Raw genomic sequence first — 16,669 nt, forward strand, 5'->3', positions numbered from 1 at the left:
TCAAGTAATCTGACTCCTGGTGCTCGCCCTGAAGGCTAGAGCCCTGTGATTTTTCGATTTTGCTGTCCAGTGTCCAAGAGAGCCCCCCTCTCAGACACACACACAACTAGAGGACACTCACCCTTGTCCTTCAGTTCCAGGCAGCTGTGAGCCGAGGGGGCGCCAGAGAGCTTCTCCTCCTCGGAGTCTGTGTGGAGAACCTCACTTGACTGCGAGAAAAAGAGAGAGATTCTCTGAGGCTGCTAACGAGCATGAATTATCCCCCTGGCCTGAGAGCCAGCGTGAGCTCCGCTCATACATCACACTCTTAGTGGTGCTGGGAAGAGAAAGAAAATGCCAGCGAGGGGAAGCATCAGGTCAAGTACTGAGGTTTTGGAATGTCTGCTTTAAGAAATTCCCATTCACAGCCTCACTGCATTTCTGGCAAAGTGACAAGTAGCTCATGCGCTGTGATTGTCTGTTTTCGAAAGACGGTCATTTATTACTATTTAACCTCACTTCTCAGGTCACCGCCTCACAGCTGTAGCAGAGATGCACCAAGTCTCTCTGAACCCACAGGGTCTCAGATCCAGAAGTGTCTAAAGAAGTGGTTCAACTAACAGGTCTGCCACCCTCAAGGGCCATAGGCCCCTTCAATAACTTTCTTAATTGCTGAATACCTTACAAGTCTTCCCAGTTGCTAGAAAGAAATGACATGGGCTGGCCTGTGAGACGGCCTGGAGCAGAGACAAAGATCTCTGCACTGAGCTGTTAAAGCACAAATCCGAGGAAAAAACCTGGAATGTCCCTGCCAGAGCCACATTACCTCCTGGCTGTGGAATTCCAGAAGGCTGAGGTTCAGGACAGGTTTTTACACCTGAAACCAAGTCATCACTAAACGTCTTTGCTTAATTACCAGCGAGTATTGTCAGGATCACATCCAGCTCCAACATTCCAATAATGACAAATTGCCTTGAATGTGTTTATAAATAGTTTTAATTCCTATTCATTTTCCCCTAATTAATATAGCTCTTTTTGGCGAAATGAGTTTCCTCGAACATGCAGTGGTGTCCACGCAGCCTGATGATTGGAAGGAATCCCAGGAACACTTCACTGCAAACCAAATGATTTAGTCTGGAGGGCAACAACAGTGAGAGCGTTTGACAAATGTGGAAGAAGCTCCATGAATCTGTGGTTAAAAAGGCAAGCCAAACAAATAAAACCGAACTCTCCGCAGGGTGGAATTCCAGGTCCCGGTGACACCCCCAGACACGAAGCCAACATCTCACCTGGCAGGAGTCCAGCCTGTCAGATCTGAGTAGGGAGGACGAGCTGTGGGATTCTCTCTCACCATAGGACGAGCCGCTCACTTCTTCAATGATCTGAAGACAAGGAAAAGGCTTCTTAGATCTTAGAGGCATCACTCACACCTGAGCTACGCCGCTCAAAGTGTCAGTGCTGGAGTGATGCCCCAGCAGCTCCAAACCCTGAGTTTCTGAACACGACTGCACTCTGCCATCACATGCAAGAGAGCTACTTAATGTCTGCTGCGGTTGAACAGAAACAAGCAAACACAATCACGGCCGGCTGAGCCCAGCTCAGTTAATTGCTTTATTGTTCACTACTGCCCCACTGCAATTATGTTCTTAAATGTAATCATAATGTTGTCATCGAATCAAAAACACATGACATCACACGGTAACTTTTCCCACGGACAGACACAGCTGAGGTAGCGATGGGGGTGAGTCAGAACGAGCTGTCGTAAGTGGCCATGTTAGTGGTCCTGTAGAGCTGTAAGGAAACCTTGTTCAGCTGATATCATCCGTGCCTTCGAGCTGCTGAGGTCTGATTCCCGATTGATAAGGGGATCGAGTCATGGAGCCTGGATACCGTGATGTTTGACTAACTGATACCGTGTGATTGCAACTTGTGTCTGTTCATCATATAGTTGATCACCTCTTAAGAGCTGTTTAGTCAGACAATTCCTCATTAGCAAGATGGGGGAGACTGCATTAATTTCTGTCTGCTGAAGTTGTTGGAAATAGAGCAATTTACAGTATTTTTTCAAACCAAGGACTGAGTGCAGAAATAAGTCTAAACCAGCAAGCAGATCGGTTATAGGCACCAATCAGCAGTGGTGATTAAGGACTCAGGTGTAACAACAACCAACAGACATACAGCAGAGGCCCTGCAGGACCAGGAGAGACAACCACTGATTAAGAGCTGTGTCCATGAATCTGTGAAACCCATTACTTCATGAAGGGCTGTGGGAGGCCAGTGTCACACTCCAGCTGTGTGCTGTAGCTGTAGAGCAGCAACTCACAGCTGGCTGAGGACAATCACAAGTAAGTAAGTAAGTAAACAAGATGGATACATCCGATACATCTTGCTATATACAGTACATAAACACATCAAGGTGGGGTCTGTGGCCCCAGACCTGGAAAGCATTTTTCAGAACTAACCAGTTTGTAATTACTTCATTGAACTAATTAAAGCCTTCCCTCGTCCAGATGAACGTCAACTTTATTCACTGATCAAGTTCTCCTGTGAGAGCTGAAGGACCAGGGATCTCCAGGAACAAGATGGGAAACTCCAGTCCTCCAGTCCTACAGGGTCCTGCAGCTTGATTAAAATAAATTTAGAATCACCAATCATTTTTGTAATACCCACCTGATATAGATTAGCCTGTTGTGTGTTTGTCATGTCAACTATGACCCCTCCGATCTCATGCAGGTCAGACTCCTCTCAGTAGCCTGCCTTCTAGCCACTCCCCTATTAACACATCACAGGTAGCAACGCCCCCTACTAGATGCTCAACTCTGGTTGGAAGAGAAGCCCGTCCCTCACCTACAGTACTGCCCCTTACTGGAGGATCAGCTTTGATTAGTGGAGAGGCCCATCCCTCACCTACAGTACCGCCCCTTACAGGAGGATCAGCTCTGATTGGAGGAGAGGCCCATCCCTCACCTACAGTACCGCCCCTTACTGGAGGATCAACTCTGATTGGAGGAGAGGCCCATCCCTCACCTACAGTACCGCCCCTTACTGGAGGATCAGCTCTGATTGTAGGAGAGTCCCATCCCTCACCTACAGTACTGCCCCCTACTGGAGAATTACTGCGAGCCTGCAAGCACCAGGGAGGTCACAGGCGGTCGCTGAGAGCCGAGAGAGTCCTGAGAGACTAATCCCACCCCAGCCTCCTGATTGAGTGCCTCTGCTTGGGGAGTCCAGGTCACAACCCAGTGGTGACATGACCCAGGCTCAAACCCGTGATCACAGAGCTCGGCTTGCGCTGATTAAGCCACTCACCAGGCCCCAGTCCTGCAGGTTCAACAGGTATGTTTTTACTGAGCAACCGGCCAAGTCATGAAGAGACAAGCAATGTGACTTTCAGTCCTCTAAGATCAGAGATGGATTGCAAATCAGGTGAACCTGCAGCCCTTGATCATGCCCGGCTCAGGCATCGCCTCCTGGCCGCTCTGAGGGGTACGCAGTATTGTAAACACCTCCAAACCTTCCTCCACTCCTCCGCCTGCTGCCGGCTGGGAAAGCCAAGGACCACGGTCTCCACGCTGGTCACCACCTTCAGCTCGTGCTGGATCTTCTTGTTGAGCTTGGACTTGTAGACGGCGTGGCAGCCTCGCAGGCACAGCTCCAGCAGGGGCTGCAGGTCCTTGGCACACTTGTAGCACTGCAGGGGAGAAAGAGGGCGACGCCGAGATGTCACAGGCCAGCCCTCTGTGAACGTCTCTCTCGCACACACAGACAGCAACGCCAGTCCTTCCTTACACTGAAAACACCACAGATCAGCTGCTGGGGCAGGTGCTGGTAGCCCATGTGCACAGCACTTAAAAAGCCAATTCACAACGTTTGAGGAAGTGGTTTTCCGTATTTAAGACCTTTCGCATGTACTTAAGTAACAATGGGGGCACTTATGGACACCTCCAAAATGCTTTCAGAAGTACCCCCTTCTCCCCAGAGGCAAAAAACATGATAACTTTAAAACATTCAATATATACTGTACTTTTTTTTCCATTTTTAGTGACCTGGGTCAAACCCATCTAAGTTATTAGGCACTTGAAAATCTACTCTCATCCTGGGGTCATAAGAGCACATGCATTGAATTTCCTTTGCAAAGAGCAGGACATGTGCTCAAGTCCATCACAGTGAAAATATAGGAGGAATCCCCCAGGTGTGCTGGGAAGATTCCCTCCTCTCCCCCTCTGTGAATACCTGCATCATACCTGGCATTAGACGCCTCTCTCCAGAGGCATGATGGTAGCGCCAGTTATCAAGACAGCCTTGGGTTTCCCAGAGTAAAAAGAGCCAAGGTTCTGACAGGGGAGAGCACAAAGATTGGTGCAGTGTGGTGGCTCTGTGGCTCAGGATCTGAGCCTGTGGCTGGAAGGTTGCCGGTTCATATCCCGAGGCTGGCAGAGGAATCCTGCTCTGTTAGGCCCCTGAGCAAGGCCCTTAATCCCAACTGCTCCAGGGGCGCCGTATAAATGGCTGACTCTTCTGCTGCTACTTATAGTGACAGGGTGGTGTGGAGGTGTGTTTGCACGGGCAAGAACTACCTTCCACCCAAGTCAAGGCACGAAAGCTTGCAAGCTGACCCAAAAACCCGGGAAAATGAAAGCTAGTGTAAAGACAGAAAACACTCAGTGAATTAGTGAGTAGGAAGCCATTAACAGAGAGAAGATCTCTTCTGCTGCTACTTCCAACATACCAGAGATCTACAGCACAAACTGCCAGTCACATTCTCCTGTGCACCAGTGCAACACTTCCACGGAAGAGGTCGACAGCAGTCCTTCTCCCAGTGGTGGATGTGGGCGGGTGACACCCGGCTGGGGCCTTACCAGGAGCAGGTGGTTCCGGATGACGAAGAGCTGTCTGGTCCACTGGCCAAGCCACCTCTTGCGCCACAGGTAGCCGCAGATTCGGGACTCGGGGGCGGGGCGCAGGCAGGGCTGGGAGGAGCGCCACTGGATGTAGTGGGCGCGGTCCTTCACAGAGTCCTCTTCCTCCTCCTCCTCCTCCTCCTCCCCGTACGACTCGTAATGGCTGCTGTCTGAGTCCACACCCTCTGAAAGGAGAATCAGTGTCGGTGTCTGACCAGCGCACTGAGGCCTCATGGGCCGTATCACCCTGAACTCACTGGAGCTCAGCAGGTGGGAGCCTGGCCAGTACCTGGATGGGAGACCTCCTGGGGAAAAAATAAGGTTGCAGCTAGAAGAGGTTTTAGTGGGACCAGTAAGGGGGCGCTCACCCTGCAGTCAGTATGGGTTCTCTGCCCCAGTATAGTGACAGGGATATTATACTGTACAAAAGGACCATCCTACAGATGACAACTAAAACCAAAGTCCTGACAATCTGTGGTAATTAAAAATTACCACTTGAAAAGAGTAGGGGTGTTACCCCGGTTTCCTGGCCAAATTTCCCCCTGGCCCCCTCTCTAAACTGGCTTCATCACTCTGCTCTCCTCCCCACTGAGAGCTGGTGTGTGGGGAGAGGACTGGAGCATCATCCAGGTGGGGCCGCACACTGGTGGGGGTGGAGGGGACCCCCATTACCTGTACAGTGCTTTGAGTGGAGTGTCCGGAAAATCACTATATAAGGGTAAGCAATTATTATTATTGCTTGCCAATTCTAGATGCTGAATATACAGTATATGGACACCCTGAATGTTTTTATTAGACGAATAACAACAAAGTTAAACAGTGGATTTGAAATAATTTTTTTAGACAGAAATGGTAGGTATCTCTGTACTATATATGAAATAATATTTCATTTGTTGATTCGTGCAGCATTTTCAGATTGCACAACCTACATTAAAGCCAAAGGAGCGTCATAAAAGTGGGAGTCAAATTTGCAAGAGGCAGCCAATCATTGAAGCAGGGCAGCACCTCAGCACACTTGGGTAGTATATACTGTAGCCAGCAGCGTGCAGATAAGCTTCAGCTGGCTTGTTACAGGTGTTCCCCCCGACTCCCCGGAGCAGCAGAGTATCTTCCGAATCGTGCGGAATACCTGTAGCCGGACCGCTCGGGAAAAAGGGCTCGGCCTCTTCGTAGCACCCGTCGTCCGGATCATCGGGGGGGTCAGAGGGCAGGGCGGCTACGTCGCTCTGAGGAGAGAGAGGAGCCGGGTGAGAGCCTCCCCCTTCCCAGGTCACAGACACCCCCAGCACAGACCTGGGGTCAGGGGAGTCCCAGTTAGACACAGAAAGAACACCCAGCGTTTGTCCAAGTGACAGTGACTTTCTGGCAGCGGTTGTTCGGATGCTGCTGCGTACTGGCTGCGTAATCTCTTCATAACTGCGACACAGACATCAGGATCATGTGTGCAACGCCCTCCAGGAACGTGCACAAACGAAATAACTGCATAAGGGGTCATGGCACTCTTTAGCATTCATTTGTTCTCACAGGCCGGGCACATGGGACTCTTCACAGCGCTCTTTAATCTCGTCCGAGTCCCGTCAGACTGCTCTCCTCTGTGCACAGACCGTGCAGTGCTAGACAGGGAGTTAATGAGGTTTAATGAGGGCTGATTCCAGTGCAGGAAGAATAAACATGAAACACAGTGATCTGCTCATGTCATCTTGATGTGGTTTCTCAACTGTTTTAAAGACCACTTCATTTCTTTTTTTTTTAAATGACTGAACTGCATTTTTTTTCATCCTTAACCATAACAGGAAAAGCTCTGCACAGCACATCATTTCAGATTTATCAAGCATGTTGTCACAGAGGTATATGGTGACTCACTCTTCCTTGGGAATGTCTTTACAAATAAATAAATATAAATGAGCCAAAACATATCTTTTGGATTCCCAAAGTTTCTCGCGTTCTGTGCCATTATGACTGGAATGAGCTCTTTATTTTGTTTCGGCATGCCAGTTTAAAGATCAGCCCTCCAAGAAGCAGGAAAAGTCATCAAAGCCTGTGGATGTCTGCTGCAGTAATTTGAACGTATATCTGTAATCCGCTTCATGGATCTCGCCCAAACCACTGGGAAACATCCCGAAAAAAACCACATGTAGAGTTCCCCAGTGGGTTTTTTTTTTTAAATTCCACATCTGAAAGTTAAAGTGCGTTTGCTCTTTAAATAGTGTGGACCTCCCCTCTCACTGCCCAGCAAATGGTTGCCTTGCGGAGACGAACCCCAGAGGCTCAGCTATTACGGTCACAAACACAAGCAACACCCTGAGCTCCCTGCTAAGGTGGCGCGAGCACCTGACAGGGCAGACACAGGTGGGACACACAGGGTGCAAAAGCAGTTACACCTGTGGACAGGAAGGCCCACACTGTCGTGTGTGGAGGGAGCGGTCTGTGAGCAACTTCATAGCGTGTGCAGAGCATCATGGGATAGGGAGAATTCATCATATAAAAAGGGGTTGGAAAGCTGTTAGCTCCTAGTTTGTTTAGGAGGCACTTCTCTACACAAAGGCTTGTAGGAGTGTGGAACGAGCTGCCCGGCCATGTTGTAGAAGCTGATACCCTGGCTTTCAAGAAACGGCTAGATGAGACTGTCAGATTAATTTCCTGCTAACTACCACATGGGCCTGGTGGGCTGAATGGTTTCCTATCACTATCACATGATTGGAGCAGATCTATAGTCCACTGTTCACCTCTTCAGTGATCCCCTGTTCAGACAGCACCTGTAGATCTATAGCTCACTGATCACCTCCTCAGCACACCCCTGTTCAGACAGCACTTGTAGATCTACAGTCTACTGATCACCTCCACAACACTCCCCTGTTCCTCGGCATGTAAATATACAGTCTATTCTGCAGCCTCCTTATTTCAACAGCAAAGGAATAACCATGAAGACATTTAAAGCAAACACTTCATTTACTGTGAAACTGAATTCTTTACTCAAATAAAGACTGGCCTTTGTCTGAACGCCCTGAACTGATCTTCAGAGGTCAAGACTTTGGGTCCTTCACTCAAAACACTTAGCTGCTTAAAACCACATAGCAAGCAACAGACTCTTAAGCAGTTACGAGTATGGGGCCCCTTGCATCTGAAATGTTGTCTCCCCTTTGCTTCCGTAGTCAAAATAGATTTTATTCTGTTTGAGGGGTTGGTGAATTTTGTGCTGCTACACTCATTGTTATCTGCTGAAGAGTGCCATGCTTGTCCATGTTTGGATCTGACTTTGTTTTTGTACAGTTTTGTATCAGAACTTTCTGGTTGCAACCTTACCACCCTGCATCCTGATCTCATCAAGTCTCAGAAGCTACACAAAGCTGGACCTGGTCAGTACTGGTCAGAGGGAGACCTCTGAGGAAATACCGGGATGCTATGGTACACGGTGTAGGTGGACCAGTAGGTGGCCCTCTTTCCTTTATACCGCGGTTCCCCAATCAGTGCCCCAGTGCGCTGTGGGTGAGATGTTAAATTGAGGTTACTGAGTCCTCAAAGAACCCTGGGTAGTGTTCATGAGAGTAGGAGTGGTAACCCCAGTTTCGTGGTAAATTCTCCACTTGACTTGTATAACCTCGCCTCCCTTCTTCCTGTCCCCCTTAATTTGGTTGGCAGAGTAATTTCCCACATCTCTAACGGGTCTGCTGTGCAGTAGGGCTGCTGGTGCAGAATACCAGCTGTGCGTCACCCATGTTTGGCTGCACTTAAGTGAGGGGTGAGGAGGATCACCTCCTGGGTGAAAAATGCTTTCGGATTTCTTTTCCTTTGGGAAGAAAAGACTTATGAATAACTGCAAGGACTTCTTATGGCTCACATCAAAAGCATTTTCCTAAAAACAGAAGTTGTCCCTCGCCCATGTCATGCTGCTCCCTTATGTTAAGACGTATTAGAACAAGTGTGTGATGGGACTGCAGTAAAGGTTACTTCAGCTTCCTCCTCCCGGATACAGGCATGTGTTTATAGATATTTGCACACTGCAATGGCCTCAGTGAGCATCTGAGAGCGCTGGGCTGCTGGGATCATGCCCTCTCCTGGCACGCTGGATAATTGTCCCCAGTGTGTGTGTGTGGGTGTTCTGCATCTATCACTCCATCACTAGACAGGGATAATTACTGCAGGAGCACCGACTTCCTCCCCACAGCCCAGCCTGCACAAGAGGCATCACCCTGATGAAGGGCTGATGACCTCTTGCCCAAACACTGCCCTTCCTTCCACAGACCTCACGCCTCTCTGAAACAGAGCTCCCTGCCTTTGATTTTGGCAGCCAGATTTGTGATCTTGAGACACTCAGACAGCTCCCCACGTAGCCTCCCTCCCCCCCCCGAGGATGCAAGCCTGCCCTCCCCTGAGCACACAACACCGATTCAGGGTACTTCAACCAGGGTCCCAGCTGATCAGCAAGGCACCATGTGCGGTGCAGGAGTGCGTTACTTCACACATGTGTGTAACTCCATGCCTGTGGACACATGGGACTACATGTATGTGCCACTCAACACCTCAGATGAGTGTTGGTGGGGTTCAGCACTGACATGCATTCACTCATGTGTGCTATAATCCAGTCACAGGTGTTAAGAGCTTTCATTAATTCACATGAATGTGTTTCTTCTGTATCAGTCAATCCGATTGCTTGTTCGGACAGAGTCTTTGTAAGAGGATGAGCTCATCCCCTCTGCTGGCAACGCGCTGGTCCCCACGTCTCGTTTTCCTCAGGAGGCTGGGAGAAGCAGCCGGGAGCGCCCGTGTGGCAGTTACATCATCAACCCCTTCCAAACACTTCAGCTTTATTGCTTTCTGTTCCAACCCGCTGCTGCTTCACGCGATTAACAGTGCGGTGTTTCGAAACAAGTCACAGGGGGTGCGAACGCGGCAGCCTCTATCCCAGGCTGCTGGGGGCGCTCCAGTGACTCCGAGAGGGAAGGAGCCAGGAGCTGGGAATCTCTGGAAACAAGGCCTCAGCCTTTACCACTGGCCCCTGGTCCCTAGAGGCACGGGGGTGCTGTTTCACTCAACATTTGGCGTGGGTGCAGGGAATGCTTGCGGGGAACCCCTTACCACTGGACACTGGTGCACTTTGTGGGGGGCAGGAGGGAGATGGGGGGGTACTAGTGGTAAATGCTTGAGAGGAGGGCAGACACGTTTTCTGGGGGGGGCTGGCTCTCATTTTACATGAACAATAACTTGTTTTATTTACCATACGGGAAGGTGCGGAGGCTCTGTGGCCAAGGATCTGGGGCTGGAAGGTTGCCGGTTCCAATCCCGTGGCTCATCCAGCTGTTTTGGTGGACAACAGGGCTGGGCAGCTTGTTCCACACTCCCACAACCCTTAGTGTACAGAAGTGACTCCTGTCGTGACAGGAAGATCTCATCCAACCATGTCGTGAAGGAAGCCAGGTTACTGGCTTCAACAACAGGGCTGGGCAGCTTGTTCCACACTCCCACCATACCACTGCAACATTCACATGCAGAATGTGCACGAGACGCAACGCACACACGGACATATTTCACATGTGTACGTACAATTATGGAACTTAGAATATATTAAGGACATATATTACATACAGTATATGTCCTGTGGATGATATAGGAAACTGTGGTCTTATCTGTCAGATCCTAGGACTATTGTAACCATAACTATGGTGCAGAATGGCCGCTGTGTGTCTCCCAGGTGGGGCTGCTGGGGCAGAATGACCATTGTGTGTCTCCCAGGTGGGGCTGCTGGTGCAGAATGGCCGCTGTGTGTCTCCCAGGTGAAACTGTATTTCAGTGGGAGAATGAAGTGGGTTCCCTCCTGTATATAAAGAGCTTTTGGATCTTTCGAGATGACAAGAACTACTACTTTAATACAGCGACATACAGACATCTACAACATGCCTTCACACATTTGACCTCCATAGACAGTGTCTGCAGCTTCTGCCCTGGACTACACACCTCAGTGGAATCGGACGGTGTCTGTCGTCCCTGAACTCGGGCTGAGCCAGAGAAGAACAGTTCGCTTGGGACCCTGTGGGGGGGGGGGGTTCCACATACAAGCGTGGGTGTGTGGGGTGAGTGGGTGTGACTCCAGATGTGGGAGTGGGCAGGCAGAGGAGGGGCTGTGTGTGCAGCAGTATGCATGTGGGCACAAGACCCGAGGAAAGAGGAAGAAACGCATACCCACTCACCCACTTCAGAGGCCACTGCGTCAGGGACGAGGACGAGGAGGGCGCCTGGCACTGCCCACTCTCTCCTGCAGGGAGGAAGGCTGTGGCAGTGACGCATTTCTGCAGCTCCCGGGAACTGTATCGCATTGTCCCCGGGCCCCTCGGCCACCTCCCCCCACCCACGGTTAATATACCCCCTTATCCTGCCATTCTCAGTTCATTGGCGCTGACAGGAGCTGAGTGAGGAAGAGCACGGGAAGGCCCTGTTAATACCGCCAATGGCTACAGCCCTATTCTTCCTCCGCCGGTATTGCCAACAGAAACTCATCTGAGGCCTGCAGGCTTGAGCACAGGCTTGACCAAGGTCCTATAAGTGCTGATAAGTATAACCCAGCAAGTTCAAGTCCTGGTGGGCCTGGTGTCTCCTGGGTTATGTTCCTACCTGACTATTTAAACAATTAACCCAATTTCTGTCTTAGTCAGACATATATAGGATATGTAGTTCAAGTAGGTTGCTACGTCAGCATGCGTAGGCTGCAAAAGAACCGGTAACAGGTTTATTCCATGCTGAGAAGAAAAGAAAGGAACCACAACGTTTCAGCTGTGATGTGAGGCCTGTTGGTTGCTCAAAACATAAACCTCATTTAAAGTACAGTAATGGTAAAGACACCTCAGAGCCTGGACTGAAGTATTGCTGCAGTTATGCACCGGATTAAAATTGGATCAGCTACAGTATGTTACCAACAGCTCTGGTGGAACACAAATGAGACCATACAGCAGGCTTCTTCAGGCCTGGGGCCTGGTCCTGGAGAGTCCTGTAACTCTTACAGGTCACCTGTTGCTGAAGGTCATCGGTCACCTGAAGGTGTTCAACCAGATGAGCAAAGCAAGCAGTCTGTTCCACTAAGACAAATAATCTGGGAGAGCTATCTTGAAAGGAGGCTCCACAGCTGAAATATTATGTCTTTTCTTTTCCTTTCAGCAGGGAATAAGCCTTAACCTGTTCCTTTGCAGCCTATGCATGGTGAAGCAGTTACCTATCTTGAAGGCTGAAAAGCACTAGATTTTAACCTAAAAGATATGCTATTTAATGCAACAAATCACCTGCTGAATTAATCACAGCAGAGTTGTTCCCTGTCTTTAGAAACTGGTTTAATGGTGTCCTACAGGAAGTGCTGGATGGCGACACGCAGGTCTAGTTTTTGGAGATCCCTGCAGCTGGCATTATCTGTAGGTTATACAGATCTCCACAAAGTTCGAGCACCTGCAGGGCTGGGACAAGCTGTTTAATTGGTCACCTGAAGCCAATAATGAGCTGATTTAGGTCAGTGACAGCGGAGTTAGAATGAAAACCCGGAGGCACACCAGAACGCCAGGATTAGGATTGGCCACCCGTGCGCTAGACACTAGACAAGGCGGTCTTCAGTCCTGGTCCTGGAGAGCCCCAGTCCAGTTAATCTTATAGGTCACCCTAAGTCAACCGTGATTCAAAGATTAGGAACAATTGTTCAAGGCATTGCTGAATTAAGGAAGTAATGTTTCAGCGAAGGGAACACTGGTCTTTGGGGGCTAAATGACATTCTGATTTTTTATTCCACACGATCTTTCCATGACTTATTCGAGCTCACCACCTCTCTGAATGATCTTCGTTAAATTCTTCCAGAGTTTTAGAAGTCGATGATCTAAAGGCTTCCAATGAAACGTGCTGGACTGGAGCTCTCCGGGATCAGGGTGGGAGACCCTTGCACTAGACACCGGGACCTGATACCCCTGCCCCTGTCCCAAAGGGACCTACGGTGTAAACCCTACTGCAGGCTCACAGAGACACCAGGCCCTGCAGGATCGTCAAGGAAATGGCTGGACAAGCCGCTCAGATCAGTGACTTGCTATAAAACCAGATCCCCCTCTTCTAACACTGCTCTTCCGCTGACATGCTGGCATCCCACGGCTCCCCCGGGAGTGATCATTCCCGCAGTAATTACTGGTTAATGAGAGCAGCCTGACTGCTGATGTAGAGACCTCAAACCCCTGCAGGAATGGCTTGGCACCGCTGCTGTGGAGGACAGCAGGCTGTGATGGGCCTAAGTGCCCCCAGATATTTTCCTGTCCTCTTGCAAATGTTCCAAGCACAAAACGGCCAGCTGCTGGGCGCGGACGCTGCAGACGGCAGAGCCTGCATCCTCCCAAGCAGCAGGGAAAACAGGCTCCATTTCTGCTCCCCTCTCTGTTCCCTAGTGTGAGCTCCACTGTGCTTGCAGCCCCTGTCTACCCTCCAGCCACTGCACCACAGACAGCGCACAAGCAACACCTCCCCAGCTCTGCAAGCTCGACGATCAGCAGCACCAGCTTAACAACGAAGGCCTGAATGCAGCTCTGGATCAGAGGGGGCTGCCCCACCCCGGTGAAACCGGTGCTATTGCATGGGAAAACTATTTTGGGCTTAGTGGAGAGATAAAGGGATATACACATCTCTACTTTTCCTTTTTTCCCAAGAACGTATTCGTGCATTTTGCACCCGTGAGTGATGACGAATCTGGCAGCGTGCAGCGGGGTGGAGGTGAGTCGTCCCCAGCTCTTACCTGTTTCCTGGAGCTCAGCCCTCGCAGCTCCTGTAGGGCAGTTCATGACCATGTACTCCGCATCCTCCACTGGGACCCGAGGCCGGGGCGAGAGAGGCGGAGGAAAACAGAGAAGAAAAGCAGGCCGAGGTCAGATCAAAACCGCACAGAATCGCCTGCAAAATCCCGCTGGTCGCCGGCCTCATGGCACAGGAGAAAATATCTGCCCAGCAGGTCACCACCATAACACTGGCTGATGGGCTCTGCTGGCGTTGACTGTCATCGTCCTCACCTGAGCAGCAGTGTGCACTGCAAATGCAATGAATCCGTTCCTTAATTGGATTGATTGGTTGAGCCTGGAAGCAAAGCTGGGCAAGCTGATCTTTGCAAAAGATAATGGGAAGGAGGACACCAGCCAGTCAGGGATCAGAGGTGGGGCCCTGGGTTTGAAATCAGCACAGGTGGTCTCTGTTTGAAGCAGCTGGGCACTGGAATGGAATGCCCACACATGAGCTATTCATCAGCTTGCAACTACAGCCCAAGGTAGGAAGCGTTTCAATCCCCCTTCCTTCCTCTTTAATGTTCCTGCCCACTTTGGGGTGAGGTCAAAGGTCATCGGATCACAAACGTCTTTTGCATTGTGAGCATACTGTACACAGCAATAGCAAAATGATTGGCCTGTCTGTAGCCTTTAAACCAACATGGAAAACCTCCTTTCCACATCAACCAGAGAGCGGCTTCTGGCCATGAGAAGGTTTAGGTCACCTCTGTTAAACAGCTTGTCAATCAGGCCTTTCATTTACATTGTAACCATTGAGCCCAAAGGCAAACGTGGGCATTTTCATCAAAATTAAAGGAGGGAATTTACACATCTCCCACTCCCAACACACAGGAGGCGTCTCAGGGTTTTTCAGATCTCTCCCTGCCTCCTTCTCTCCTGCCAGAGCGTCCGCCGTCATTCAGAGGATAATTCTCCTGCCTTTTCCATCCAAAACCAGAGCTGCTTTTCCGGGGAAGGCGATGTCTCCCTGTCTTCTGCTGCACGGATGGGAAAGGCCAGCCAGAGGCACTCCTGGCCTGCTGGTGCCCCAGACATGAGCTCAGTGGGATTAGGAGATGGCTGTTCAGGGACTGTACTGGGGATGATTATCTTTGCTCACCTAATGGAAAAAGCTAAATCCTCGAAAGGCAGGATCTGCTAAAACTGAAGCAGAGTCTCTTTGTATTTTACTAATCCTCACTTCTGCAAGGAGAAGAGTTTTGGAGTGCTGGCAAACAAGACGATGACTTTAGCATGGTGTGACTGGGTGAAAGAGGTCTCAGCAAAGCCACATTTCACGGGTCTCATCCAGGGGTGTCTTCAGTTTCCGACAGGCCTGTGAGATCTGTTCACCTCTCTTGTTGTTCAGCCTGGTCTTTGCTTGGAATCGGAACAGACTTCTGCAAAAATCTGGATTCCTGTGGCTAAGGATCTGTGCCTGTGGCTGGAAGGTTGCCGGTTCGTATCAGAGGAATCCTACTCTGTTGGGCCCCTGAGCAAGGCCCTTCACCCCAACTGCTCCAGGGGCGCCGTATAAATGGCTGACCCTGCACTCTGACCCCCAGCTTCTCTCCCTGTCTGTGTGTCTCCTGGAGAACAAGCTGGGGTCTGTGAAAAGACAAATTCCTAATGCAAGAAATTGTATATGGCCAATAAAGTCATCTGATCTTATTTTCTAATTGGCTTTATCCAATACAGGGTCACAGGGGAGCTGGAGCCTATCCCTGCAAGCTACAGGCTCAAGACAGGGTGCACCCTGGACGAGACACCAGTCCATCACAGGGCACACACACAAATACACACACACCTAATTTTCCCAGCAGCCACATAACCTAGCAGTATGTCTTTGGACTGTGGGTGGAAACCACATGAACGTGGGGAGAACATAAAAACTCCACACAGATAGCTCCCCAGATCCGGGGCCCCAGTGTTGCGAGGCAGGAAGGCAAAACTGCTGCGCCACCCCGCTGAACCCATCTGAATTCCAGGCAGGTTGAAATGATTATTTTAAAAGCCATGCCCAGACAACGCAAACAACGAGGGAAGAAGCTGCCCACATACCCGGCGTGTCCTGCACCCTGGAGAGCAGGTCCGAAATGGACTTCTTCTTGGCCTGAGCGATGTAGCTGAGATTCTCGCGGTCCAGCACCAGCAGGAAGGACTGCAGGTCCGAGATCAGCTGGCTCAGCTCTGCGGAGAGGGGAGATCAAGCACTGAGTGACATTAAGGCTACAGCTAGCGATGGGAGTGTTCTCATGGCTTGACAGCCCACCTCCTCCTGGAGCTCAAGCACTGGGAACCCCATGCCATCAATACCACACTTGTACAGGGACACCAGGGGCTACCACATTCTGAATCACTGGAGCTCCCCAGAATCTTTCAGTGGGGACCCCACGGGACAATAGAGCGGGGGTCCCCCTCCATTCGGTTTCTGAGATGTTAGAGGGGTGTCCCTGGAAGGGCAGTACAGGGGCACCCAGAGGGAAACCCTCACAGGCCAGATGAGAAAGGGGACCCCCCTCCCCCCCCCAGCACTGTTTCCGAGCCTCACTCGTGTTTGAACCCCGGATGCTTCACGGGCTCTCACGTGCTCCGGGCCTCGGCTAATTCCGGGGAGGTGTGTGTGTAAGTGTGGGGGGGGACCAGGACCAGGATCAGGACTCACCCCTCTGTGCTGTCCGGCAGCCCAAGGCTGAATCCCGCCGGATCAGGAAAAAAGAAACAAACTGCACTGAGAACCAGGAACAGGCCTGGCGGTCTCTGTCACACTGCAGCAAGACCCCGAGGTCTTACCGAGACCCCGGCCGCCCGAATACACCTGGCAGAAACTCATCTCGAAGGAAACTAGGGGCACCCGACGCAGCTACGGGATCCCGCATGACCACACCATCACATGAAGAGGGCAGAGAAAACAGCTCTTAGCCTGGAGAGGTGGGAGCCCGGCGCTCACAGAAGAGCACGCAGCACAATCCCACTTATGTTATCACAGTAAACAGACAGGCCAGGGGGCGCAGAGGGGGAGGCCAG

The 16,669-nt window shown here is 50.7% G+C and overlaps 1 protein-coding gene across 4 annotated transcripts in view; it reads right to left on the reverse strand.

Moving 5' to 3' along the window:
* The window catches only part of LOC148674149 (actin filament-associated protein 1-like 2), a 37,999-nt gene that overhangs the window by 12,084 nt on the left and 9,246 nt on the right, over positions 1-16,669 (reverse strand). For all 4 annotated transcript variants that reach the window (XR_015934948.1, XM_088624009.1, XM_088624008.1 and 1 more), the window contains 8 exons: positions 15,704-15,832; positions 13,624-13,692; positions 11,066-11,130; positions 6,010-6,106; positions 4,839-5,065; positions 3,494-3,670; positions 1,269-1,361; positions 122-209 (listed from right to left, as the gene is read on the reverse strand). Coding sequence is in view for 3 of the 4 variants with exons in the window: in XM_088624009.1 (XP_088480135.1) it covers positions 122-209; positions 1,269-1,361; positions 3,494-3,670; positions 4,839-5,065; positions 6,010-6,106; positions 11,066-11,130; positions 13,624-13,692; positions 15,704-15,832 (945 nt within the window). In the remaining variant the exon portion in view is untranslated. The remainder of the gene's footprint in view (positions 1-121; positions 210-1,268; positions 1,362-3,493; positions 3,671-4,838; positions 5,066-6,009; positions 6,107-11,065; positions 11,131-13,623; positions 13,693-15,703; positions 15,833-16,669) is intronic.

Source organism: Lepisosteus platostomus, chromosome 3 (assembly GCF_059453375.1).
Source record: "Lepisosteus platostomus isolate fLepPlt1 chromosome 3, fLepPlt1.hap1, whole genome shotgun sequence".
In the NCBI taxonomy this organism is placed as follows: domain Eukaryota; kingdom Metazoa; phylum Chordata; class Actinopteri; order Semionotiformes; family Lepisosteidae; genus Lepisosteus; species Lepisosteus platostomus.